General features: G+C 46.1%; 1 protein-coding gene across 1 annotated transcript in view; it reads left to right on the top strand.

Annotated features, from left to right (window-relative positions):
- The window catches only part of LOC141986687 (glioma pathogenesis-related protein 1-like), a 56665-nt gene extending 35858 nt beyond the window's left edge, over window positions 1-20807 (top strand). Inside the window, exons 4-6 of the mRNA XM_074951475.1 lie at window positions 6246-6331; window positions 20252-20278; window positions 20373-20807. Of these exons, the coding sequence (XP_074807576.1) occupies window positions 6246-6331; window positions 20252-20278; window positions 20373-20527 (268 nt within the window). The 3' untranslated portion in view covers window positions 20528-20807. The remainder of the gene's footprint in view (window positions 1-6245; window positions 6332-20251; window positions 20279-20372) is intronic.
- Window positions 20808-27394: the final 6587 nt, after the last annotated feature.

Below are 27394 nucleotides of genomic sequence, written 5' to 3'. Positions count from 1 at the left end.
TGGACGGGGCTACTCCGATGTCTCTCCCTTTGTGGGAGAGCGCTGGTGCTTAATCAACTAGTCCTGTCCAAGCTCTGGTACCGGCTCAACACCCCGGTCCTGGCCCCGGGTTTCCTGACCAACCTCCGGACATTGATTCTGGGGTTCTTTTGGTCGGGAATGCACTGGGCCCCTGTTGAGGTTTTTAGAATCATAGATATCAGGGTTGGAAGGGACCTCAGGAGGTCATCTAGTCCAACCCCCTGCTCAAAGCAGGACCAATCCCCAATTTTTGGCCCAGATCCCTAAATGGCCCCCTCAAGGATTGAACTCACAACCCTGGCTTTAGCAGGCCAATGCTCAAACCACTGAGCTTCTTCAGGCCCTGTTCTCCTTCCTTCAGGGGTAGATGAAGTGTCTACACACTCAGGTCTGCGTCTTCCGCCTCCAGGCCCTACAGAGGCTCCTTTATAATGCAGGCAGTTTGGCATGGAGCATACTGGCGCCCGCCATCCTGCGCCGCATCCGAGGGCTCCGATATGACTGGCAGCTCTTTATCTCTGTCCGGGAGGTCTTCCGCGAGACCTCTCCGGGCTGCCGGTCTTCTTCCAGGACCTCCTCTGGACTTGGAAATGGTTTTTAACCACCAGGTCCGTGGCGGTCACCGAGGGGGCAGATCTCCTCGTGGAGCCCCTGCTACACAACCCCCAGCTCCGTGTGCAGATGGCGGAGTCCTGCTCGGTGCGCCAGAGCTTGATCCTGGCAGAAGTCACGAGAGTCGGAGACCTCCTGGACTACGACCAGGGAGACTGGCTGGATCCCCTGGCGCTCGCTCGGCTCATGGGGCTCTCCAGACCTCGTACCCCCTGCCGCGTACTTCAGGAGGTGAAGGCCGCTTTGCTGCCCGCTGCTAGAGCTTCCCTTGATCGGGTCCTGCTCGAGGGCACGCCCCGCCCACCCTCTACCCCAGGCCCGCCAGACCTTTTAATTGGTCCCCTGCCCCGTAGACCCAATCGACCCCCTCATTCCTTTACGGCGAGCCGGCTGCATGAACTGCAGCCGATATGCTTCCAAACCGCGCCAAGGAAACATCTGTACATGCTCGTGCTCCACACCCTTCATGCCCTCACCCGTGTCCCGCCCCGACACAAAGTGGCGAGACCTTCTACCACCTTTGGAGGGTGAGCAGCCCCGGTGGGCCAGCCTATATTCCATCTTGGTTCCAAGGCCTGTCGGGGGCATCAGTTGGCGGCTCCTTTACAGAGCTGTGAGCACGAGCACGTACTTGGCGCGGTTCAACCCCATCCCAGATACTTGTCCCTTTTGTGGTGTGAGGGAAACCCTGGCGCACGTATATTTGGAGTGCACCAGGCTGCAGCCCCTGTTCCGGCTCCTCACAAATCTTTTATTATGTTTTTGGTTGCATTTTTCCCCTCACCTTTTTATTTATGCACTTCCCATCTTTGGCCTCACAAAGTCGCAGGATCTCCTAGTTAACCTCCTCCTGGCCCTGGCTAAAACGGCCATCTATAAAACCATAGAGAGGAGGTTGGCCGATGGAGTTTCCTGTGACTGTGGGGCTGTTTTCCGATCCTCGGTCCGTTCACGTATCTGGGCGGAGTTCCTCTGGGCGGCGTCCACTGACTCCCTTGATGCTTTTGAGGAGCGGTGGGCACCGTCCGAGGCTCTCTGCTCGGTGTCCCCGTCCGGCTCCCTTTGTTTTGATCCTTTGATTGGGGGAGAGAGTAAGGGACTCCAGCCCCAGCCATTGCTGCTGCGGACACCACCACCTTAGAGGGGTCCTTTCACACGTGGGTGCACGTGCCCCCCGCCGGGTTGTCCGCCCCACAGCCTGCCCCTTTTGTTGGGTGCTTTCAGAGGAGGGAATTGTTGGTGACACTCGGGCGTGGCGCCAGGTAACTCGAGGGGGTGGCAGACCTTGATAGTCGAAGGCCCCTCGCTCTGGACCACCAGGTAACTTGGAAGGGTGGAAGATCACGGGAGTCGAGGAAGCCCCCCACTCTGGGCCCAGGCAAGCTTGAACACTTCCCTCCCCTGAAGCTAATGAGAAAACAATTGTGATTGGTTGCTGTGTTACACATTGCATATGCTGTTGTTTTGTAAGTGTGTTATGCAAATTAAAAAAAACCTTTTTTGCTTAAAAAAAAAAAAAAATTACTCTCCTATAGCCATCTGGCCTGACCCTGTCACATAAGTTACACTAGGGTAAAATTGGATCATTTAAAAAAATTGCTGGGCAATTTCCCATTTTCTGTGACCAGAAGTAATCTAACCAAGGGAAACATTTTCATTAAAGAATGTGAAGCTATTGAACTCCTGGGCCTAGCTATAGAACTCTAAGAAGGAAAGGTGTCTGCAAAAGGGGAGAGGACAAGAAGGGAGGCACTTGGATCCTGAGAGATTGGAAGGGTTACGACCGTCATTGAACTGAAAACAAGCAAGTATCTGGCCCCAAAAGATTTCCCAACAGCATAATGCTAGGAGTTGTGTCCTAATAGTTTCCATATCTGCACCCAGAGGTGCCACAGTTTTGTTTTATTTTTAATTTTTAGCAGACAGAAGGACGGACACCTCAAGCGCAGTCTCTGACCAAACAGCAGTAATTCGGGACTCACCAATTATCCACATGTAAAAACCTCTCTGGTGAATTTTAAAAGTGCAAATGCTTTCATTTAGCCAATGTTCCTGTCTTTACAGTGTATCTGGGAAGGAAGATATTTTTATGCAGTTTGTTTCTTTTGTCCCAGAATATATAAAGGTATACAACTGGAAAACAAAGATAATATTTCACCTCCAGTTGTGTGGAAGTGTCTGAGACTCTAGGTTTCCAACCACTGGAGGCAGTGGGGAAGAACATCTACAAGCAGCAAGGGGCACAAATATTACAGTTCAGGATGTTGCTGCTTTATTTTCACTAGAAAATAATCTAGCCAACATGTCACTAGACTGAAAGAGCTTGAGAAGCATAACTGTGAAATGGCCTACTGGCTGCCAAAGAATATGAAGGGGGAGAGAGGGTCCTACTAAATCAGAAATTTGAAGGCATGTTGGACCTGGGTTTTACATAGGGATTCTACACATTAGATCTTTAAAATAAAAGACTAGGAAATTAGCCTGAAATTATTCCATTAATAGGAAGGTGTGTGGATGTATTTCATTGGTATCCCCCAACAAATCATTTTGCAATCAAATTTGAGTTTAAGTTTACCCTTATTCTAGAAGGATGTTGCTTTCAGAGGTTTTTTTTATTTGTGACAAGCTTTCATAATACATTAGATTTTTACCATCTGAGTTTTCCTCTCCATTTCACCACTTGACTTATAGGGGTATCTGCTTTGTATGAAATTACTTCCACTTTGCCTTCCAGAGTGATATTCAGGCATTAATCTTACAGGCAGATGAATTTATCAGATCCAGCATACTTCAGTTAAACAGCCTTCATATAAATCTTTCATCAAGAGTTAGGATGATATCCTAATTTTCAACTCAGCCTGCACTGATCTGAGAGAAGTCAGAGCTGTTGGTTTGGTCTTTTTTTATTAAGCACTTTGGTCCCAATTAAGCAAGGCAGTTAAGCATATTCTAATTTTAAGTCCCATTGACTGCAGTAGGATTACTCACATGCATCAAGTTAAGCAAGTTCTTAAATATTTTGTGAATCAAAGCTTTATCTCAGGAATTTAAATCAGTTGTAAAGAGCATGCAAATCTCTTTGCTGAAAGAGATCTTGGGAGTGTATTGAGTTTTCTGCCTACAGAAAACTCGCAATTATATTTACCTTAGTTGCAGCCAAACTCTACTGCTAGATATTCATTTTAAAGACATTTGTACACTTATGCAGGGTTTGATTTATAAATCATTAGCTTTTTGTATTTGGAAAAAGGTAGCATTTTAATGCAGTTGTCTTTAATAGAGGAAGGAGAACAGTGAACACAAGGAACGGTTTCAAGAATGTTTGTTTTCCCACGAGGTTTTACCAGTTGTTAAAATATGCTGAGAAGTTTATATTAATGTATTCAGAGCTGGCCTTTGGCTGTCCAGACCCCTGCCCAGGGCAGCCCGCCAAAGAGGGCCAGGGCCGGATTAACCTTTTGTGGGCCCAGCGTCAAACATATTTGTGGGCCCCCATGGGAGCAATGGAGCGTGGTGTGAGGACGTCAGTCCCCAGAGCGAGGGGCCAGCCAGGGGCAATGACATGTGGCACGGCAGGGATGACCCCACTCTGCCCAACCCAGTGCGAGGGCACTGTTTACAAACTGGCAGTATCCAGACGCACAGTGCCCCACCTGGCCTTGTGCTGCCGGCATGCCCCTTCCCCTTGAGGCTGGGGCCAGGCCCATGCCATGCCACACAGGCCCCCCCCCCATAGCCCATAGGTGCCAACTCTGTGGGGGCTCCAGAGCTGGAACACCCACAGGAAAAAAAAAATAGTGTGCACTGAGCACCCACCGGCAACCCCGCCAAACACCTCCCATGCACTACTGATCAGCAGTGGGCAGGAGGCACTGGGGGGAGTGGATGGGGGAGGAGCAGGGACAGGAAGAGTCAGAGTGAAGGCAGGGGGGCACTCGGGAGAGGGTGTGGGATGGGGCAGAAAGAGGCCAGCATCTCTCTGCCCACAGCCCCACCACAACTGCCCAGCACCCCACACAGAACCCCCACTCCCTAATGCCCCAACACACACACAGATCTTCCAGGCCCTCTCACAGGCCAGTATGCCCCCAGGCCCCACTAAGACCCACTCCCCCATGCCTTGCCTCCTGGCCGCACTCACCCGCCCTGCTGGGAGGCGGCTGTCTGCCAGGCTGAGCCGGCAGCACAACCAGGGGTGGTCATCGCTCCAGCCCCTCGGGAGTAGCACGATCTGGGCTCCCTCAGGAGCCACTTGCCTGGAGGAACCCAGCCAAGCCCCCGACACTCTCTCCCCACAACTGGCCAGACTTCTGCACCAGACCCAGGCAGCTCAGCTCCAGGGAGGCAGGCAGGGCCCCACAGGGGGTGAGAAGCAGAGACTGCCTGGAACTGGAGGTGCACTGGGGTCTGGCCAGGAAGCAGAGAGGAGCCCTCAGCTGGGCTGTGGGCTGGCCGAGAGGAGCAAGTGGTGGTGGTGGGGGGAGCCAGTGGGCTGGTGGGGTCTTAGGGCACAGTACAAGCAGAGCAGGCTAGGGCCCCTTCTGAGCATGGACCTGGCTCCATGGCACCATTGGCGCTATTGTAAACCCAGCACTGAAGAGGATGCTGTGCACAGGGTTTGGATTTCCACCTGACCTGCCAGAGCCAGCTGACTCCTGCAGAGACCTGCGCTGCAGGGGGCAGTTGGACAACCAGCCCTCTGAGCCAGCTGACTCCTCCGGAGCAGGGATTCCCCTCCTCCACCTGCGAAGCTGCTGCTGTCCCTGCCTCCCTGGCCACTCCAGACTGGGAATGTCTGCCTGTCTGCTGTGGGGTGGCGGGGGCTGATGTCAGGGTGTTCCCCTCCTCCCCCCACACACCTGTGCACCCAATTTTCACTGAGCTGGAGTGACAGAACAGGGGGAATCTGCGTCCCTGCTGCTGCCTCTCTGGGTTTAGAGCTGCTGGCCGCTGCTTGTATCTGAACACAAGCCTTCAGGATCTTGACCTTGAATGCTTTTTTAAAGAGACAGCACACTCATATACTTAGGCACACACACACTCCCCTCAACACACACAACACCAGGGCTCCCTGCATTCAGGTCACTTCCCCACCTGGGCTGTGCTGAGGCATCAGCAGCTGCTACTCTCCTGCCCTCTCCCTAGGCAGCCCCGGGGGGTGCATGGGGCGGAGGAGCAGCAGTCCAGTGGAGGAGTGAGCAGCAATGCCAGCTGTTTTGTGCATCCACGTGGGGCAGTTTCCCCACGTGGGTGCAGGAGGGGGATGCAGGGTAGGGGGCTCAGAAGGGAGAAGTGAAGGAGGCATAGTGCAGGGGTTAGGGGCACAGGATAGGAGCGAAGGGGTGCAGGGATTAGGGGGCATGGGAGGGGAGAGCAGGGATTAGGGTTGAAGGTGGCACAGTGCAGGGGTTAGGGGAAGGGAGGGTGGGGAGCCCATGGGGGACCAGGGGCAATGGGGGGCACCATGCCCATGGGCACCAAAATGCAAGTTCGCCCAGGGTGCCATTTTCCTTAAGGCCGGCCCTGAATGTGTTTAATACCTTAAATGTAGGATCTTGTTAAAATTGTACACAGTGAAATTCATCTAACAGAATTTTCTTCTGCCTTTGTAGCGGCAATTACCCAAGAAAACCTTATAAAGCAGGAGCATCATGTAGTCAGTGCTCAAAAGAGGACACCTGTGTGGACAATCTATGTAGTAAGTAAAAGTGAATTTATTAGGGACTAGGAAAAGGCAAACAATATCCACCCTATTGATAAACTGTTCCTTATATTCTTTATGCCATCTCAGGACTCTCTCAGGCTGCAATTCAACAAAGCACTTTAGCGTATACTCAAGTCCATTCCTATTCAGTAAAGCACCTAATCAAGTACTTCATGTCTTACTGAATTAGTATCTCAGATTGGTTTTAGCCAGTTATTACTGTCATTTGGACAAGATGCTACCAATTACTGACTTTCTGTTAAAGGCTAATAACCAAAGTAAAGTTCCAGCTAAGCACTCTTTGGGCAGCTTACAGTATATCTGGCATTTACTTGTTCACTAGCATCCAGTCACTTTTGGGAAACGGTTGTGACTAATTCATGCCAGAGATGTAAAAGAGTGACTTATCCCTTCAGATGTGCAGCCTGCAGACAATTAATCTATAGGAGTGTGCCATTCTTCACAGGGCTGTTTCATATAAATTTAACATCCTTGCAGGGGGGAAATACCAAAGAAACCCAACAGAGTAGCAGTTAACTTCAAAAGGGGGAACTGTATAAAAATGAGAAGGCTAGATAAATAGAAATTAAAAGAAACTGTCAGTAGTGTGAAATGCTCACAAGCTGCATGGAAATCTTTTAAAAACCACCATAATAGAGGCTCAAACTAAATGTATACCCAAATAAAAAAATAAATAAAAAAACCCACACTACAGGAAGAGGGCCAAAAAAAAAATGTAACCACGACTAAACAAAGTAAAAGAGGCGGTTAAAGGCAAAATATATTTTTAAACTTGGAAGTCAAATCCTACGGAGAAAGATAAAAAGGAGCATAAATTCTGGCAAGTAAAGTATAATTAGGTAGGCCAAAAAATTTGAAGAGCTACTTGCAAAAGCCACAAACTAACAGCAAAATTTTTTGTTTAAGTACATCAGAAGCAGGAACCCTGAAATCCAATCTGTTAAGGCACTCAGATACTATGGTGATGAGTGCAGTATAGAAAGCTACAGAGAATATCAGGGTTGGAAGGGACCTCAGGAGGTCATCTAGTCCAACCCCCTACTCAAAGCAGTACCAATCCCAACTAAATCATCCCAGCCAGGGCTTTGTCAAGCCTGACCTTAAAAACCTCCAGGGAAGGAGATTCCACCACCTTCCTAGGTAACCCATTCCAGTGATTCACCACCCTCCTAGTGAAAAAGTTTTTCCTAATATCCAACCTAAACCTCCCCCATTGCAACTTGAGACCATTACTCCTTGTTCTGTCATCTGCTACCACTGAGAACAGTCTAGATCCATCCTCTTTGGAACCCCCGTTCAGGTAGGTGAAAGCAGCTATCAAATCCCCCCTCGTTCTTCTCTTCTGCAGACTAAATAATCCCAGTTCCCTCAGCCTCTCCTCATAAATCACATGCTCCAGCCCCCTAATCATTTTTGTTGTCCTCCGCTGGACTCTCTCCAATTTTTCCACATCCTTCTTGTAGCGTGGGGCCCAAAACTGGACGCAGTACTCCAGATGAGGCCTCACCAATGCCAAATAGAGGGGAACGATCATGTCCCTCGATCTGCTGGCAATGCTCCTACTTATACCGCCCAAAATGCTGTTAGCCTTCTTGGCAACAAGGGCACACTGTTGACTCATAATCTAGCTTCTCGTCCACTGTAACCCCTAGGTCCTTTTCTGAAGAACTGCTGGTCTAGCCAGTTGGTCTCCAGCCTGTAGCGGTGCATGGGATTCTTCCTTCCTAAGTGCAGGACTCTGCACTTGTCCTTGTTGAACCTCATCAGATTTCTTTTGGCCCAATCCTCTAATTTGTCTAGGTCCCTTTGTACCCTATCCCTACCCTCCAGAGCATCTACCACTCCTCCCAGTTTAGTGTCATCTGCAAACTTGCTGAGGGTACAATCCATGCCATCCTCTAGATCATTAGTGAAGATACTGAACACAACTGGCCCCAGGACTAACCTTTGGGGCACTCCGCTGGATACCAGCTGCTCACTAGACATGGAGCCATTGATCACTACCTGTTGAGCCCAATGAGCTAGCCAGCTTTCTATCCACCTTATAGTCCATTCATCCAGCCCATACTTCTTTAACTCGTGGGTAAGAATACTGTGGGAGACCGTACCAAAAGCTTTTGCTAAAGTCAAGGAATAGCATATCCACTGCTTTCCCCTCATCCACAGGGCCAGTTATCTCATCATAGAAGGCAATTAGGTTAGAATAGATCTTATTTCAAAAAGCTCTTACAGATATGCAAAAGAATGACAATGCTAAAGGCCACAAACTAGAGGTTTCCCGATGCTGCATAGATGTCAAAATAAAGTGAGGACTTGAGCTTGGCAAAATTTTTGGCTACATTTTCTTTTTCTACCAAGAAAATGCAGATTCGGGTTGACTGAAGCATTTTGTGAATTGGTGTTGATTTCAGTAGTTATTTTGACCAAAAGAAATTTTTAAAATTGTTAAAATGAACTATTTTGACATTAATGAAACAGCTTGTTTTGATTTTCTGGGCTAGACTCACAAAGGAATTTAAGTACAAAAATAATTGGTGGAGGAGGTGGTGCCCCCCCAACGGTCCAGGGGGCAAAAGGAGCAGTTTGTCCTAGTCCTTTATTCCTGAAGGTTCTCAAGCCCTTTGAGTGTGTGGTGTTGCAATCTGGTGCACAGAGTTGCAGTGCCAGTCAGTGCTAAACTTCAGGGGTGCTTGTGACCCTGTGTGCCAGGCCTCAGTGCCCAGTGTGGGGAGCCAGTCTTGTCCCTGTGGGACAGGAGCCATTGCTGCATGGTGAATGCAGGGCAGACTCACTCTCCGACCCTCCACCCCACCCTGAGGCCTCCCCTCAGGGGTTTTTTCACGCTTAGAAGGGGGTGACCCTCACTTTCAGATTTTTCCCCAGGCCCCTACAAAGCTCTAAGTAGTCCTGTCACCACCCCTCCCTGAGTAACCTTTAGCACAGTGGTTAGGGCACTCCTCTTGGGAAGCCTAGGTTTGAGTCCCTGCACTGGAGCAGGGATTTGAACCCAGGTCTCTTCTCCCCCCACTTCAGTGAGTGCTCCAATCACCACCCAAGTTCTAGTCTGGGGTCAGCAACCTTCAGCACATGGCCCATCAGGGTTATCCGCTGGTGGACTGCGAGACATTTTGTTTTTGCTGACCATCCGCAGATAGGAATCCCACAGCTCCCAATGGCTGCAGTTCACCGCTTCCAGCCAATAGGAGCTGCAGGAAGCAGTGGCAGCCAGCACATCCCTGCGGCCCGCACCGCTTCCTACAGCTCCCATTGACCAGGAACGGCAAACCACGGCCACTGGGAGCTGCAGGCGGCCATGCCTGCAGATGGTCAACATAAACAAAATGTCTTGCGGCCTGCCAATGGATTAACTTGATAGGCCGTGTGCCAAAGATTGCCGACCCCTGTTCTAGTCCCCACTCCACTAAATATCTAAGTATTTATACAAAGTGGAACATCCTCAATGGGAGTGATTGAAAAAACAACCCACCCAGAATACCCTATAGCCTGGTGATTAGGGTGCTCACCTGGGAGTTGGGGGACACATCTGGGTTTAAGCTCTTACTCCCAACAGGGGATTTGAACCCGAGTTTTTCCCCTCCCATGAGAGTACCCTCACCACTGAGCTAAAGGTTATAAGGATGTTTTGTGAATCTATCTAATCATTTCCTTTGCCTTTCTTAAATACCTGAACCAAAATGTTCCATTCAACCCAAACATACTTTTATATCTTATTTTTCAGAATTGCCAGAGAGCCAAACTAGTTATTTACCCAGCTCTAGTTAGGACATTTATTTTCTGTTTCAATTGAGAGGTACAGACTGAAATCAAGACTGGGCACTAGGAAAGGCCTGGGTTCTCTTTGACAATTGCTTATTGCCTTGATTAAGTTACATATAGATTCATAATCTAAGGCCAGAAGGAACCATTGTAATCATCTAATATTACCTTCCTAATAGCACAGGCCAGAGAACTTACCCAACATAATTTCTAGAGCATATCTTTTAGGAAACGCCCCCCTTCTTGATGTGAAAATTGTCAATGAGGGAGAATCCATCCAATGGTTAATTATTCTCACTGTTTAAAAATTTACCTTATTTCCAGTCTGAATTTGTTTAGCTTCAACTTCCAGCAATTGGATCATGTTATTCCTGTCTCTTTAATCAAGAGGAGACCATAATTAAATATTTGTTTTCTATGTAGATCCTTATAGACTGTAATCAAATCACCCTCTAGCCTTCTCTTTGTTATGTTAAATAGATTGATAGACTCGAGTTATAAGGCATGTTTTCAGAGAAAAGCCACAAGAATGATGAAAGGATTAGAACTCTCTCCACTTTATCAACATCCTTCTTGAATTGTTGGCACCAGAACTGGACACAGTATTCCAGCAGCAGTTGCACCAGTGTCAAACATAGAAATACAATAAACTCTCTACTCCTATTCAAGATTTCCCTGTTTATGCATCCTAGGATTGTACTAGCTCTTTTGGCCACAGCATCACACTAGGAGTTCATGTTCAGCTGTTTATCTACCATGACCCCCAAATCTGTGTCAGTCACTACTTCCCAGAATAGAGTCCCCCTTTGTGTAAGTATGGCTATATTCTGTGTTCTCAGATGTGTACATTAACATTTAGCAATATTAAAATACATACTGTTTGCTTGTATCCAGTTTAATCAAGCGATCCAGATTGCTCTGAATCAGTAACCTGTCCTCTTCATTGCTTACCACACCCCCAAATCTTGCATCATCTGCAAACTTCCTCAGCAATGATTTTGTGTTTTCTGCCAGGTCATTGATAAAGGCTTTGGCCTGGAGTTTGCTACTGACCACTGTGGCGCTGCCTTGGGATTAGCACACTACTAGTCTGACATCCCTGCCTTCAGTTTCTTGCCCCATCGTCTCACTCTCACACTTTCTGGAGTCAGATTATTTCCTCTCCCTTGCTCAGGGTGCTCTCTCTTCAGAGCTTGGCCCTGCAGCTAGGTCACTATAATCCTCCCCTTCTGGGGTATCAAAGTCCTACCAGACAAACCATCTCAGGCAGTCTTAAACACCACTGCCCAGTCAGTGCCATTTCTCCAGTGGTTATGGAAACCTGGGCCCAGCCATTACTCTGGATTCCAGCCCAGGGACACTACAACCCACAGCCAAAAGCTGCACTGTCCCAAACATCACTGCTGTTTCCCTGGGCTGCTTTCTACTTAGCCTTGATCAGGTTCCTTCTCCACCCTTCTCTCAAAGCCAGGGTCCCAGAGCTTTTATTGTCCCACAGGTTTCCTCCTTTACCTCTTTAAGCCCAGAGAATGACTGCAGCCCCCTTCTTATGCTGCTGCAGCCCCCTTCTTATACTCCATTTCCTGGTTTTATTGCAGCTTAGCCTGACCATTGCCCAGCTGCACTTCATCATCAATTAAAAGCTTATCAGCCCTGACTCTCCCCCAGGTGCAGCCTGTTGCAGGCTTAATTGGCCCTTTCTCTCTACTCAGGCCTGTTGTGGGGTAGGCACCCATCACAATGTTAAATAGGGTAGGGTGAAGAACAGCAGGACCCTGCTGGGAACACACCTGCTCAATGTTGATTCCCCATTTACAATTACATTTTGAGACCTATCACTTAGCCAGTTTTTAATCCATTTAATGTGCATCATGTTAACCTAGAACTATATAAAATTTTTAAATCAAAATGTCATGTGGTATCAAGTCAAATGCTTTACAGAAGTCTAAGTATATTACATCAAACTATTATTATTAAGTATATTATTATCTTTATCAACCAACTGTGTAATTTCATTAAAAAAATCAAGTTAGTTTAACAGGCTCTATTTCCCATAAACCATGTTGTTTTGCATTAATTACATTACCCTCCTTGAGTTCTTTATTAATCAAGTCTAATATCAGCTGCTCCTTTATCTTGCCAGGATCAGTGTCAGGCTCACAGGCCTATAATTACCCACGTCACCCAGTTTACTCTTTTTTAAAAATTGGCACATTAGCTTTCTTCTAGTCTTCTGGAACTTCCCCAGTGTTCCAAGACTTATTGAAAATAAACATGAATGGTCCAGCACACTCCTTTATCAGCTCTTTTAAAACTCTTGGATGCAAGTCATCTGAACTTGCTGATTTAAAAATGTCTGACTTTAGTAGCTTCTGTTTAACATCCCCCAAAGACACTAGTGGAATGGAAAGACAGTCTCATCATATGGTGATAACACTATCTTTTTTTCCCAAATAAAGAATAAATATTAATTGAACACTTCTGCTATTTCTTCATTATTATTGATAATTCTACCACTTCCGCCTAGTAATTGACCAATACTATTGTCAAGATTCTTTTTGTTCCTCATATATTATTGTCCTTAACTGTGGTGTCCAGAGAGTTCTCTGTACATCCCTTGGGTTCCCTTAACTTTCTAAAATTCCTAACTTCTGATTTATATTAATTATTATTAACTTCCTCATTCTTCTGTTAATTATATATTTATTGTTTACAGCTGCCTTCACGTCCCCTTTAAACCAGGATTGTTTTTTTTAAAACCAGCAGTCTTCTTTCTCAGTTGTGGCACTGGAGTATCTAGTATGGTGTTCTTAAATGGTTCCCAAATATCACATATTTCTGATTAAATTATTTCTCTGTTGAAGTGGTTCATAATTGTTTTCAGCTTTGTGAAAGTAGATCTACTAAAAGTACCGTGTGTGTGTGTGTATATATATATTATTACTGGTCTGGACTTTATTTTGCATGCACATTGTAAATGTGGTCAAGTGATTGTCACTTGTATCTAAGCTGCCACTAACTTTTAGTTTTGTAATCAGTTCCTCTTTATCTGTTAGGACAATATCTGATATAGAATTCCCTTGTGTTTGTTGCAACATTTTTTTAGTTAGAAAATTGTCATCTATAATGTTTAGAAATTCTAAGGATGCTTTAGTACTGGCAGAATGAGACCTCCAGTGTGTGTCACTCAAGTTGAAATTCCCCCATGATCACCTAATATTATGTTGGTTTTTTGCTCCCCACCCCCACATTATAGAGGGTGCGTAAGGAGGCAGTTATCTTGTTCCCCAGTGTGATTTGGTGGTCTGTAGCAGACACTGACTAGTATCTCATCTTGTGCTTTATCTGTTAAGACACTGATCCATGATTCAAAAACATTTTCTTCCAAGCTATCAGTGACTTATACAGGTAATGCCATTTTTGACAAAGTGCCACTCCCCTTCCCCTTTTGCCATTTGATCCTTCATAAATAGGTTATAACCATTGATTTTTAACATTCCAATTGTGGACTCATTCTACCAGGTTTCAGTAATACCAACTAGATTAAATTTATTATAATAAATTAGCAATGCTAATTCCTCTTGTGTGTTACCCAAGCTTCTAGCATTAATGTATAGGCAGTTAAAGAATTTCTTGATGTCCTTTGGTTCCTTGGTTAATTTTGTTCTCAACATCTCGATTTTGTGCTGAGTTCTCATATCTTCCCTCTTTTTTTTTTTACCCTCCCCTGTTGCTATTAATTTAGCCCCCTCCTAACTACTCTAGTCAGCCTATCCACAAGGAGATTGGTCTCCTTCCTACTGAGGTAGAAGCCATCCAACCTATATAACCCCTTCTCCCCATGGAAGATGGATTAGTGCTCCATAAAATCCAAGCCCTCCATGCTACATCACTTATTTAGGCAGTGATTCACTTCCAAAATCTTATGCCTTCTGTCTTCCTTTGCTCAGGGGACAGAAAGATATCAGATTAGCTTTATTTTCAGAATCAGTCACTAATCCTTTGAATCTGAATTTTTAAGTGACCAGCTTGAAACACATTAGCTACAGTTCTTCTTCGAGTGTCAATTTCAGTCAGGTGTGTGTACGTGCACGTGCACAATAGCCGGATAATTTTTCCATTAGCAGCATCTGTGGGTCGGCCTAGGCGCCCCCTGGAGTCACACCTTCATGGCGCTCAATAGAGAGCCCGGCCGATCCGCCACCCCCTCAGTTCCTTCTTACCGCCAGTGCCAGTAGCTGGTACTTCCCCTTGCTCTTACTTTGGCAAGCAGCTTAGCAGTTCTTTACTTACGCTATACATAGTTAGTTTCCAGTTTAGTAAGTTAGTATAGTCTAGTAGTAGTTCTATAAATTTCGGTTATGGCGGTGGGGGGGTTTCCCCCTGTTTCACCCCCATTTGTTACCGGGGCATGCTGCAATCCCTGGGCTTTAAGACTTGCCAGCTCTGCGTGAAGCACATGCCCAAAAATGACCCCCACACCTCTTGTTTACGGTGCCTGGGTGAGGGTCACCAAAAAGACCGCTGCAAGATTTGTCGGGAATTCTGACCGAGAACCCTTAAAGAGATAGAGCAGTGTCTCAAAATTCTCCTCGTGGAGGCATCTCACCAACCTCAGTTGGACACAGGCACTGGAGATCCCACTCCCAGCGTGTCATCTTTGACGTGAAGCACTCCGGTGCCATCCTTGAAAGATCCAGCATTGAAGAAAGACACTGGCAAGGAAGCTCGGCAATGTCATGGAGCCCCTCAGGGGCACTCCAGCTTTCAGCACCGGTCCCAGTCGCCAGCGCAGAAGAAAAAGAGATCAGAGAGGAAGATCCCCCTCAGCAAGACCCAGGACCAGCCACATTGACTCCTGCCCAAGTGAGGCAGTTGAGTCCGGGCCTGTCTTGCTCACCGAACCCATCGGAGCACCTGCCACTCCCATCCACTCAGAGGCTTTTGTAGTGGCGCAGGACCTGCTCAGACTCATGGCCGAGACAGGAGGACGTGCCGGTACCGCAGACTCCATCCTGGCACCCTGGACAGTCTAAGGGAAAGCTGGTGATGATGGCATGTCGTTCCCCATCACCTCGGCACCCCTCCATGCCAGCGCCTCCATTAAGGCAGCGTGGTCAGTCCCCTGGTTCTTGACGCTCTACGTTGAGAGGAGCTGCACCACCCTGATCCTCCTATTCCGAGTCGGAGTCTGACTCATACTGCTCCAACTATAGTAGGAGAAGAAGATCCACCTCTTGGCACCAGAGGATGCCCGATGCAGTGGCCCCCTTATTGGCAAAATCTGTCTCAGTGGACCTTTTGGACTCAGTGGGCCTTTCATCAAGCCCAGGGTCAGAGGCATGAGTCCCACTCGGGAACAGCATCAGTGGCGTCCGCGACATTCGTTCTGCGACAATCAGCAACGGCACCAACGCCGACAGCTGCGGTGCCGTCCTCGGCATTGACACCGACCCACGGTGCCCACCTCAACCACACCTTCGGCACCGGAGAGGTCAGGTACAACACCAGCACTGGTGTGGGGGCGCAATGCTGGTACCAACCATCACGCCTTTCGCAGCACTGGGACCAGGCAGGCCTATCGCAGTCCCCCCCAGGTTCATGAGATCCCTCAGGTGGGGATGGTAGGGAGCAACCACCTCCCCTGCTGGCCTCCTCCCCCTCCTCACCTGATCGGGCCCTGGCAGGCACTTCAATAACCCCAGCTCTGGAAGACTTCAGGGTGTTGCAGCAGCTGCTGCGCCGGGTTGCAGGGGTTGGGCATTAAGGCGGAGGAAGTTGTAGACGATGCAGACCCTATGGTCAACATCCTGGCCCCCTCTGGCGCTTCCCATATCGCCTTGCCATTAATCAAAACAATTACGGATATGAATAAGACCTTGTGGCAGACCCCGGCCTCGCTGCCACCTACTGCAAAGCGAAATGAGCGCCGATACTTTGTGCCCTCCAAGGGCTACAAACATCTCTTTTCTCACCCCCAGCCTGACTTTCTGGTGGTGGATGCTGCTACTCAGTGGGAGAGGCAAGGCTTCCAAGGCCCTTCCCCCAAGAACAGGGACGCAAAAAGTTAGATCTCTTCGGACGAAAGGTTTACTCCATTACAACTCCAAATATCCAACCAGCAGGTCATAGTCATCAGATAGTCTTAATTCACGGAGTTGGTCCCCTCGGACTTCCGTGCTGAGTTTTCAGCGTTGGTTGAGGAAGGGAGACTGATCTCAAGGGCATCCCTTCAGGTGGCACTTGACAGGGCAGATGTGGTCACAAGGGTTATGGCCACAGGAGTGTCTATGAGAAGGGGCTCATGGGTCCAGGATTCTGGCCTCCCCTCCAAGGTACAGCAAACCTTCAGGACCTGCCTTTCGAGTGTGAGATTCTCTTCTCAGAGAAAACTGACAAAAGGCTAAACAGCCTTAAAGACTCCAGAGCCACCCTCAGGTTCCTGGGCCTCTATACACCTTCAACGCAGAGGAGACACTTCTGTCAGCAGCCTCCTCAGTGGTTCGATTATCAGAACCACCAAGATGGCTCCAGAAGGAGAAATCGGAGTGGCAGGAGAAGGTCATGTTAACCCTCTGGCCAGGGCTTGGGACAATCCAAGCAATGTTCAGGGGAAACTGGCCTTTTGATGGTGCAGTCAAGGACAACGTACCAGAGCAAGATCTGGATCCACCCTGCCTTACCTTTTCGTCCCAACTATCTCTTTCTACCGAGCATAGTCCCATTTTATTTCAGATTTTTCAATTCAATCAATTATTCCATCCAATTCTGTGCCCTCCTGCCCTTCCAGCCCCCTTCCCCATCCCTCTTCAGGGACCCCTCTCATGAGCAACTCCTTATACAGGTTGTGCACTCACTCCTGTTGCTAGGGGCAGTGGAAGAGGTTCCTCAGGAGCAGAAGGGCAAGGGCTTCTATTCCTGGTATTTCCTAATACTGAAAGCCAAAGGTGGCCTCAGGCCCATCTTGGATCTGCGATAACTCAACAAGTTCATGAAGAAACTCAAGTTCCGCAAGGTCTCTTTGGCCTCCTTCATCCTCTCACTGGATCCAGCAGACTGGTATGCTGCCCTCGACTTGGAAGGACGCGTATTTTCGTATTGCAATCACTCAGCCCCACAGAAAGTATCTCAGGTTTGTAGTGAACAATACCCACTACCAATTCACAGTCCTTCCATTCGGCCTGTCAGCAGTACCTCGAGTCTTCACCAAGTGCATGACAGTCATCGCCACATTCCTGCGTAGGCATCAGGTACAGGTGTTTCCGTACCTCAACGACTGGCTGATCAAGGGCTGCTCCAGGACCCAAGTGGAACCTCATGTCAGATTCATCAGAGCCACCTTCAACAGCCTGGGTCTCCTTCTAAACGAAGCAAAATCGATTCTGTCCCCTGTCCAGAGGATAGCGTTTATAGGGGCAGTACAGGACTCGACCCAAGCCAGGGCATATCTGCCAGAAGCTTGGTTTCAGGCCCTGGCCGACATCATTCGAGGCCTCAGACAGTTTCTCACCACCACAGCAAGAAACTGCCTGAAGCTTCTGGGACACCTGGCTGCCTGTACCTATGTGGTACAGCACACCAGACTCAGGCTTTGACCTCTTCAGTCGTGGCTCGCGTCAGTGTATCACCCAGCCTGGGACAGCATGGACAGGATAGTGACCCTGCCTTGCCTGGTCCTTGACTCCCTCCTGTGGTAGCTCAACCCTCAGGAGGTATGCTCAGGGGTCCCCTTAGTCAGTCCACAACCATCTCTTTCTCTAGTGACGGACGCATCAGACTTGGCAGGGGAGCACATCTAGGAGACCACAGGACTCAAGGTGTCTGGTCTCCACATCAACATCAGAGAGGTGAGAGCGGTGTGCTTAGCATGTCAGACCTTCCGGGCATACTTAACGAGACAGTGTGTATCAGTCCTGATGGACAACACAACAGCAATGTTCTATAGCAACAAACGTGGGTGCATGCTCTTTTCCCCTGTGCCAGGAAGCTGTGTGTCCCTGTTGTAGCCTCTGTCCATCATGCCCTTGGAGATTTTGGCAAATATATTGGCATTTCGTCTTTTGGAACGGAGTTCTGCCTGCACGGATTCTTCTCCCCATCCGATGAAGTGAGCTGTAGCTCACGAAAGCTCATGCTCAAATAAATTGGTTAGTCTCTAAGGTGCCACAAGTACTCCTTTTCTTTTTGCGAATACAGACTAACACGGCTGTTACTCTGAAACCTTCTCCCCATACAGCAATCAGATCCAGTACCTCCCGTTCAGTCCATGCTGGAGCTCTTTTGCGATTCTGGGACTCCATGGTCACCTGTGCTGATGAGCTCTGCATGGTCACCTGTGCTGATCAGCTCTCCATGCTGGCCAAACAAGAAATGAAATTCAAAAGTTCCTGGGGCTTTTCCTGTCTACCTGGCCAGTGCATCTGAGTTGAGAGTGCTGTCCAGAGCAGTCACAATGGAGCACTCTGGGATAGCTCCTGGAGGTCAATACTGTCGAACTGCGTCCACGCTACCCCAAATTCGACCCAGCGAGGTCGATTTTAGTGCTAAACCTCTCGCCGGGGAGGAGTACAGAAATCAATTTTAAGAGCCCTTTAAGTCAAGAAAACAGGCTTGGTCATGTGGATGGGTGCAGGGTTAAATCGACCTAATGCTCCTAAATTCGGCCTAAACTCGTAGTGTAGACCAGGGCTCAGACACCTCAGAGGAGTCAGTTACCACTGCTGTCTATGGGAGAAAGGAGCATCGCTTCTCATCTCTGGTACTGGGCAAGAGGAATCCAGAGTTGTTATTCTAGATAACTCTGTAGCAAAGCCAGTACCACCCTCAACATCAGTCCCAAAACCATTCTCTTCTGAATAGCTGTCAGTACGGATGATTATGATACCATCTCTCACATCAGTATCTACAGTAATGACAACAAGTACCCAAATTTATTCCAAAAGTAGTCTCTGACTTTCAGACCAACTGTTAGATATGTTTACCAGTGTTCTTTCTGAAACCTCATTCATCTCCAGGTGAGACAAGATTACACACCGTAGATGTAAAGGGAGCTATTACCTACACACAAAAAACTCTTTTGCAAATCAGCAAGATTATTTGTGGCACATGGAAGCAAATCTAAATCTCTCATCTCAAAGATTTTTGAAATAGTTATCAAACTTTATTAGAACAGCCTGTAACATTAGCAAGTTGACTTCTCTGTCTATTGTTAGATATCATTCTACCAGAGCACAGGCAACCTCAGCAGCTTATCTTAGTAGTGCTCCCATAGCTGCTATCTGTTGGGCAACTACTTGGAGCTAAGTTCATATATTCACCAGCCACTATTCATTGATGGCTGGTGTCAGATGTGATGCCAAATTTGGTTGGATTATACTGCAATCATTATTTAGGGCTTGTCTACACTACGCAACGGATCAGCAGGCAGCGATCGATTTATCGTGTCTCGTAAAGACGCTATAAAATAGACCGCTGAGCGCTCTCCTGTTGACTCCGGTACTCCACCAGAACGAGGAGCACAAGCAGAGTTGACAGGAGAGCGTCAGCTGTCGACTTACCACAGTGAAGACACCCTGGTAAGTAGATCTAAGTATGTCAGCTTCAGCTACGCTATTCATGTAGCTGAAGTTGAGTATCTTAGATCGACCCCGTGCGGTAGTGTAGACAAGCCCTTAGATAACTCCTTTAGGAAGCAGGAGATAGGAACTTAACCGCTAGCTCATGACCAGGATTGGGATATGCAAATACAGACTCTCAAAGAAGAAAGAATTGTTACTTTACAGTAACTGATTCTTTGAGATGTTCTGTACATGTGGATCCCACGACCTGTTCTCCTTTTGTGTAGCTTGGAATCTTTCATTTGGATTCTGGGTGGTAAAACACCTAAATAGCAATTGGTGTCCCTATGCCCTTTCTGCCCTTGAGTGGGTGAGCGCAAAGGAGAGGGCAACCCCAGTGGACACTGCTCGTCAATTAACTCTGAACTCTTGTGCATGTAGAGCATGTGCAGCAAGAGTGGGATCCACATGAATCATCTCAAAGAATCACAGTGACTGTATGGTGAGTAACTATTTGTTCCTAGCTGATTAAACTATTTCTTTCTTTTTTCCCTCCTAGGAAATCCAAAACGTGATAAAATTATACGTATGTATTACAATTCTACACTATTACTTCAAGTTTAGTTCTTTATAAGCATGTTGTGCCCAATAAGAATTTGTGTTTGTACGCTTGTTTATAGGTTACACAAGATGGTATCCACCCTGGGAGAATAGGATCGTATGTGACGAGTCCTGTATTGCTGTTGTGGTTTTAAGACCATCACTGATGTTAATGGCTTTTCTAATTGTTTTTCTTATGCAGAAGCGTTATTCAAATATGAGTATATCTAAATAATCTATTTGAAATATATATTTCGTGAAAAGTTATGACAAGTCTTTAAAAGATTAATAGGTCACACCCACCTGTTAATCAAGAGAATTCTCTTGATTGATATTTTTACAGTGAATTTGATAATTTAAAACAGATCATAAAGTGTTATGGATGTTTAATGGGTTATAAAGAGTAAATTATTTTTGCTCTAAGCCCTTATGGTATTTATAAATATAGATAAATATATTGTATTAAAGATGTGAAAGTAATAAAAAAGGCAAAATTTTAAGTTAAAGGTGACAGTCTGGCAAGAGTCATCAGAGGGATATCTAGTAAATGTTTTTTCCATGATGAAATTTTAACAAATAAAGAGGAACACCTGGCATCTGGAATTCAGTAAGTAAATTAAAACAATGTTTCCACTGTATAGTATTTGTAGTTTCCACTATATAAATATTTGAAGTGGTGACTACTTAATTTAGATGTCTGTCTACAGAATCATACTGTTATGGACCTAATCCTACTTTTCTGGAGTCAAGTCAAAACTCCAAGTAAAACGGGAACAGAATCAGATATCAATTCTATAAAAAGAAAGCATTTTATAAATATTCAATAGTACTAGTATAGCTCTAGAAAATTTAGATACATTTGTAAATGGCAGCTATTCATTAAGGTTTCAACTATTAAAAATTATCCTTCAATTAATTTGTTCCTAACTTATTTTGAACTTAGGAAAAAGTGAGTAAAATGCTCCAGTTTATACTTTTCTTGTAGTTCCTGGTTTGCTGTCACAACCATTGTTATTTAAATATGAATACCTTATCTGTTTTTAATGTAAAACAATACAGAATTTTATCTGAGAACCATTCCAAACCCTCTGATAAATATATATGTACCTGTATTTTATCCAAGAGACTTTAAAGGCATTAAAGGTATCCTATTTAGATGTATGTTAACTTGAATTGTTGCAAAAGAGCATATGTATTGACTCAGGGATGTTAAAGTATTTTTCTTTTGCTATGTAGTAAATTCTAGAGCCACGATTGGTCCAATATGTCTGATATTTAGTGAGGGCTTGTCTACACAAAAACACTTACTTTGCAGCGAACTGGGGTGTAAATCTACCCAGCAGTAGCCTGCTGCACACTAAATGTCCATGAGGATCATGCTGCTAGAAGTTCTGTAGTGTGCTTTAATCTTCTCTGCTCGAAATGGGAGTAGATTAAAGTGCACCACAGAATTTTTAGTGCACAGCAGCAAAGTCCACACAGACACAGTGTGCAGCAGGTTAGCACAGGATAGATTTACACCCCAGCTCACTGCAAACTAAAGTGTTTGTGTAGACAAGCACTGAGATTGCTTAAAGCAATTCTAGTCTACATGGTAAATATGTAACTTTTTATAAAATGTGTATTGTCTCAGAAATCTTTATTATTTCAAAAGCTTAATTGATAGTTTTTTGTTTATTTGTTTGTTTGTTTTTTAAAGCACAGGGTCAAATTCTGCCATGTTTTCATGCCCAGAGCTCAGGATGAAGTTAATGGGACCTTCACACATGTTCATTTTAGGAACAGTTGGCCCATAGTACCTTTATATATTCCATTGTAGTTCTAAAACATTATACTTGTCCTATAATACTATATTCAGAATTGTATTGATTCATCTTATAAAGTATCCCAGAATAAAAATGATTCTGTTCATAAAAACTTATTTAAAAAACAGTTATTGGACATAAATGCTTTTACATTTCTAAACATTTAGAACGTACCTATTTCAAAACTAAAGTTACCAAGAGGGTTGCTAATTTTTTTAGCTTGGGCAAAATTTTTCACAAATGGGTGCCTAAAGTTGGGCAGGCAAAGCCATACTTAGGGACCTAAATAAAAGTTGCCCAATATTCAAAGTTGCTCAACATCTGTAGCTCCCAATGACTTCAATGAGTTTCAGATGCTCACACCTTTGAAAATGAGTTTACTTATTTAGGTGCCTAAATATGGCTTAAAGAGCCTAATTGTAGGCATCTAGTTTTGGAGAAAGAAAAAAAAAGTCCTTAATCCCTAACATACAAACGGTTTATATTTGTAATAAGGCGGTTTAAAGTTTTAAGCTTCCTGTTTAATGTTATTGCATAACTTTAAGGCACTACCTTTCTTGCAAGCAACAACAAAAATCTAGTAATATTCAAACATTACTCAACATAGGATTTCTTAGTTGTGGAAGATAATATAATTATGGAAGATAGTACAATTATACCTACTCAAACCACCAGGGGGAACTCCATCATCACTTAGTAGCTCCCCTTGTAACAAAATTTGAGAATTCACTTATCTCATATGTCTTTCTGAAAACAAAAGAAACTAGTTTGAGAGCAAAGGAGGGAGGGAGGAGATCTGTTGTCTTCTAAGTTGTGTGAACACCCTCAGCACATATTGGCCAGACTTCTGCCAGCATGGTTTGAGGCTTGTAAACCTTAAACTCAAGGCACAGCTTAAGTGGGTTTGAGGATTGCTCTGTATTTCTTGGAGAGCTCTAGTTACGAAGTCCTAAACGAAAACATGTGAGTCATACAACTGCTTAACTAGCAGATAGTGGTGCCTACCTGATTAGGAGACAATTACTTTACCATCAATTCCTTTTTCAGTGGGAAAGTTTTCTGTATGCGTGAAGCTTATTTTTCACATCTCAGATGCTGAGCCTAGCATGTAATTGTTCTTTAGCTGTTTTCAATTTAGCTGTTTCTTTGTTAGTGAAGATAAAGAGTGAGATTGGAAGATGCCTACAGGTTTATCAAAATGGGGATTAGGATATGATTGATGTGCTTTACACAATGCATGGTTGTCAGCTAACAAAGCTTTTTCTGAAGGGGAGACATACCATTTTGTGACAATCATTCCATGTTCAGTTCAAATCTCATACAAAATGGGAATGTGTACTCCAGATGGCATTGCACCTTTGTGAGCATGAAAAATTTGAAATGGATGGCCAAAGACACTCACCCTAAAAAGGCCTCCACACCTTCTGAGCCCTTCACATGCCATCTCAAAAGATAAGAGAGATGAACTAAGAGTCCTGAGTTTTTATCCCAACTTTTCTGCTATTTGTATGTTTGTTAATATAGTGTTAGTATCTGAAATTGTACAAGACAACAAATGTTTTATTTGCTGTAGATGACAACTTTATTTCCATGTTTGTTTCAAATAAATTCTTTTCACCTTCACGGACTGCGTTTTATTTTACCATCGTCTGTGTGTCCATTGTAGTCACCTAAGAAAGAATGACACTTGCAGTAATTAATTGAAAAGTAAAGGAATACTTGTGGCACCTTAGAGACTAACAAATTTATTTGAGCATGAGCTTTCGTGAGCTACAGCTCACTTCATCGGATGCAGAATGCAGGATGCAGAATGCATCCGATGAAGTGAGCTGTAGCTCACGAAAGCTTATGCTCAAATAAATTTGTTAGTCTCTAAGGTGCCACAAGTACTCCTTTTCTTTTTCGGATACAGACTAACACAGCTGCTACTCTGAAACCTGTAATTGAAAAGTGACACTCTTGCAGTGTATGTGATTTTGATTGTATTTTAAAGCATTAATTATTTGTAAAGCATCAGCAGTGTGCTTGGTTTTGTTCAACAGATTTCTCCTAGAAATATTACCCCCATAATTAGGCTGCAGTTCCACATGAGCCTCTTCGCTAATGTACCTGTGTTGATTGTATTTTGGATTAAAATATAAAGGAAGGGGAAACAGATGCATGAATTTTCTTTGACATGTTATTATAGTGAGGAATCAAGCAGTTCTGATACATTTTTAGGTAGGATTTAAACTATAGTTTGAATTTTTCTGGATATGTGCCCTACTGTAATTTGCTGTAGCACAGATTTTTCTCACTTTAACTTGAATCTGGTAGCCTCAATTGTCTTCAGAATTTGTTTTAACCTTCTGTTCTTCTTAGAGTGCTTGCTCATGTCCATTCCAATGCATGGGTGTGTTCGCCCTGAGCACCACCACTGGAAAGTATTTCCCTCAGTTGTATCCGTTGGGTCGGCTCTTGTGCCCCTAGAGTTGCACACATATAGTGCAGATATAAAGGGTCCTGCTGACCTGCGGCCCCCTGAGTTCCTTCTCAGCGCCCGTGGTGGTCGCTGGAATTTCAGCTTGTCCATGTGTTTTCCGCAAGTACTCCTCTCAGTGGACTTTGATTCTTTGATTGTGCATAGTTACTTTATTCATAGTAGTTAAGTTTTGGTTGTTAAGTTAGGTAGTTAGATTAGCGAGCCCCGCTGGGGCATGCCTAGGTCTCAGGGGTTTAAGCAATGTGCTTAATGCCACAAGCCTATGCCTGTCAACGATGCCCACTGCAGTTCCCTTAAGTGTCCGGGGGAAGCTCATGTGCGGGAGCACTGCAAAATCTGCAGAAACTTCAGGCCCTGCACCAGGCTTAGGTTCCTCCTCACGGAGGCAACAGTTGGCCCTCCCTTGGAGCTTAGTCACTCTGACTCAGCATTGAGTACTTCAGCCTCAGTAAGAAGTGCCCGGGCTTCTATTAGTGATACTCAGTGCTGTTCTACATCTCCAGGGCCAAAAAAAGACACTTCTGCTTTTTGGGACTCCTGGCACCATCAGTCAACCCCAGTGCCGAAGAAGATCACTCTGGCAAGGGACTCTCGGCACTGCTCTCCATCGTCAGTGCCATGGGCGGCGGGTATAATAGGCCAGGGAAGGCTCTGCCTCCCCTGGCGCTGCCACTGGACCCCTGGTTGTGGGATACTGAGGGAAGTTTTTGCTTTATTATGCCCCATGCAGGTTCTGAAGCTGCTGAGGAGGCGGTATGGGCTATTCAGCTTCCTGGGTTCTTCAGTAATCTCTCTGGACTCCAGGGCGATTACGGACAGACCCAGGAAGGTGAGTAGCAAATACCGCCTCCTCAGCAGCCTCAGAACCTGCATGGGGCATATCAAAAGCTTCTTCAGATGAGAGTGAGAGGCAACCACATGTGAGGAGCGACAGGGCTTTTCCCAGGGCTGTGCTGCAGCCAAAGCCTTTAGGAAGGAGAAGAGAGCAAGGAGTGGTGTTGCCTGGTGGGGTACATGGTGTGGTGTAAGCTGGCCATAGCTGGTCTCTTAGAGTTCTGAGCAGTACAAGGCCCTGCCTTGTTAGTGTAGTGGTGAGTATCCCTGCATACCCTACAGGAGACTGGGGTTCAATTTCCCAGTGGGAAGAATGACACCTTTCAAATGGGAAGAAAAACACCTTGTCTGGCCAGCACAGTCCGCATTTCCTGCTTCTATGGCAACTTCCATTCACAGCCTGCAATGTTGATTTTCACCTCCTGCGAGACAATTAGCCCACAAGGCCACCCCTGCCTACTTGCTCTAGTGAAAGCCTCTACTTTGCCTTCCACCACTGGGCCCAGCTTCAAGATCTGCATGTCAGGGCACGTTTCAGAGTGGCAAAGGGAAATACTGTGACAAAGGACATGCGGACAATCGCCCAGCCAAACAGGGGGGCAGCTGGTCAAGGGGCAAGGAAAAGACAAAAACGGGCAGGCAGCAGACTGGCCTCCTGTCTTTTTTCCTTTTGTTATGATTTTAACTGTAATGGGGAGACTTGAGAAATACCCATGGCCATTGGTGAGGTAGGTGGCTTCCTGAAAGCACAGACCTGAGCATTTTAGGCTCAGCTGCTGTGTAACTTGGCAGCTGGCCATGATCGTATGCTGTTAGTACTCTGTGCTGTGGCCGCAGCAACCTCGGCTCAAATCCAAGTCACGGCCTTGCTTTTTGGTGGGGGATCTCCTGACACGCACCTAGTAGCTCAGGCTGATCGCATCCATTTGCAAAGACAGACAGAAGTTGGTTCCTAGTTTCTGCTTGGTAAAGGAAAGTCAAGCAGGTAAATCAATCAGAAAAAGAGTTACAGGAATTCTTCCTGGGCGCCAATGTCCGGAAGCAACATATTCCATCCTGGAAATAGCTGTGTTTCGCATGTCCGGCCACTGCACGTTGAAGGGAAGGAGCTGCAGGCCTGAGAAGCTGCAGCCCTCAAGAGGCACTTCTGAAGCCAAAGGGGCCTTGGCTGAGTTTGTGATGGCGTGACTTTGAGGAGCATCTGAAGTGTGGAAGGGGGAGAAAGAGATGGTTGTTGTGAGAGGAAGAAGGTGCTGAACAGCCCATCATTGAGGGAAAGGTCCCAGGCAGGTGTTGTGGGAGGAGCTGTGTAGCCCCCCAAAAGCGGCCTGCAGCCAAAGCCTTTGGGAAGGAGAAGAGAGAGTCTTCTAGGACCTCTCCTGTCATCCATGAGTTTGTAAATATTGTTTGCACTGGAGATAGAGAGTTCTTCCCCTCCCAGGAGACCTGTGGCCATGTTGGGGCTCCCTGACAGTTCAGAATGGGGTGCTGCTCCAACCAGACCATTATACACATGGTAGGCAACCATACCATTTCTGGGGAATAAAGTCAGTATAGCCTCTGTGCTGCCTCAGTGCTGAGGCCTTGCAGTGAACCTGTGGGCCAAATGCACAATATTGTGCCCCTCCCAATCACAGTGAAAGGGGGCTTCTCCAGAACTGACTGGTGTAAATATGTGCCCCTCCTCCAGTTACCTGGAAGGGTAGTGCCCTCCTCCCCCACAGCCTGGCCATATTCTTTCTTGCCCCATCCAGGAAAGCATTCCTTTCCATCTCCTATTTCAGAGCACGCTCATATGGAGTAACAACCCCTTTTCTTCCAGCCAGCCGGACAAAGGAAGGCCCCACCACATATAGTTGTGGTGAGCACATTTTTGCTTTCATCTAGGCATCCAAACAATAATAAAGCTCAACAATAATCTAAAGAATTATGAGCTCCTTTAACAACTAAATAGTGAGTTCAGTTGTACAATGCTTTAAAG

This window comes from Natator depressus, chromosome 1 (assembly GCF_965152275.1).
Source record: "Natator depressus isolate rNatDep1 chromosome 1, rNatDep2.hap1, whole genome shotgun sequence".
Classification (NCBI taxonomy): Eukaryota; Metazoa; Chordata; order Testudines; family Cheloniidae; genus Natator; species Natator depressus.
The sequence above is the reverse complement of the archived record's forward strand: the minus strand, read 5'-3'. Positions and strand labels throughout refer to the sequence as shown.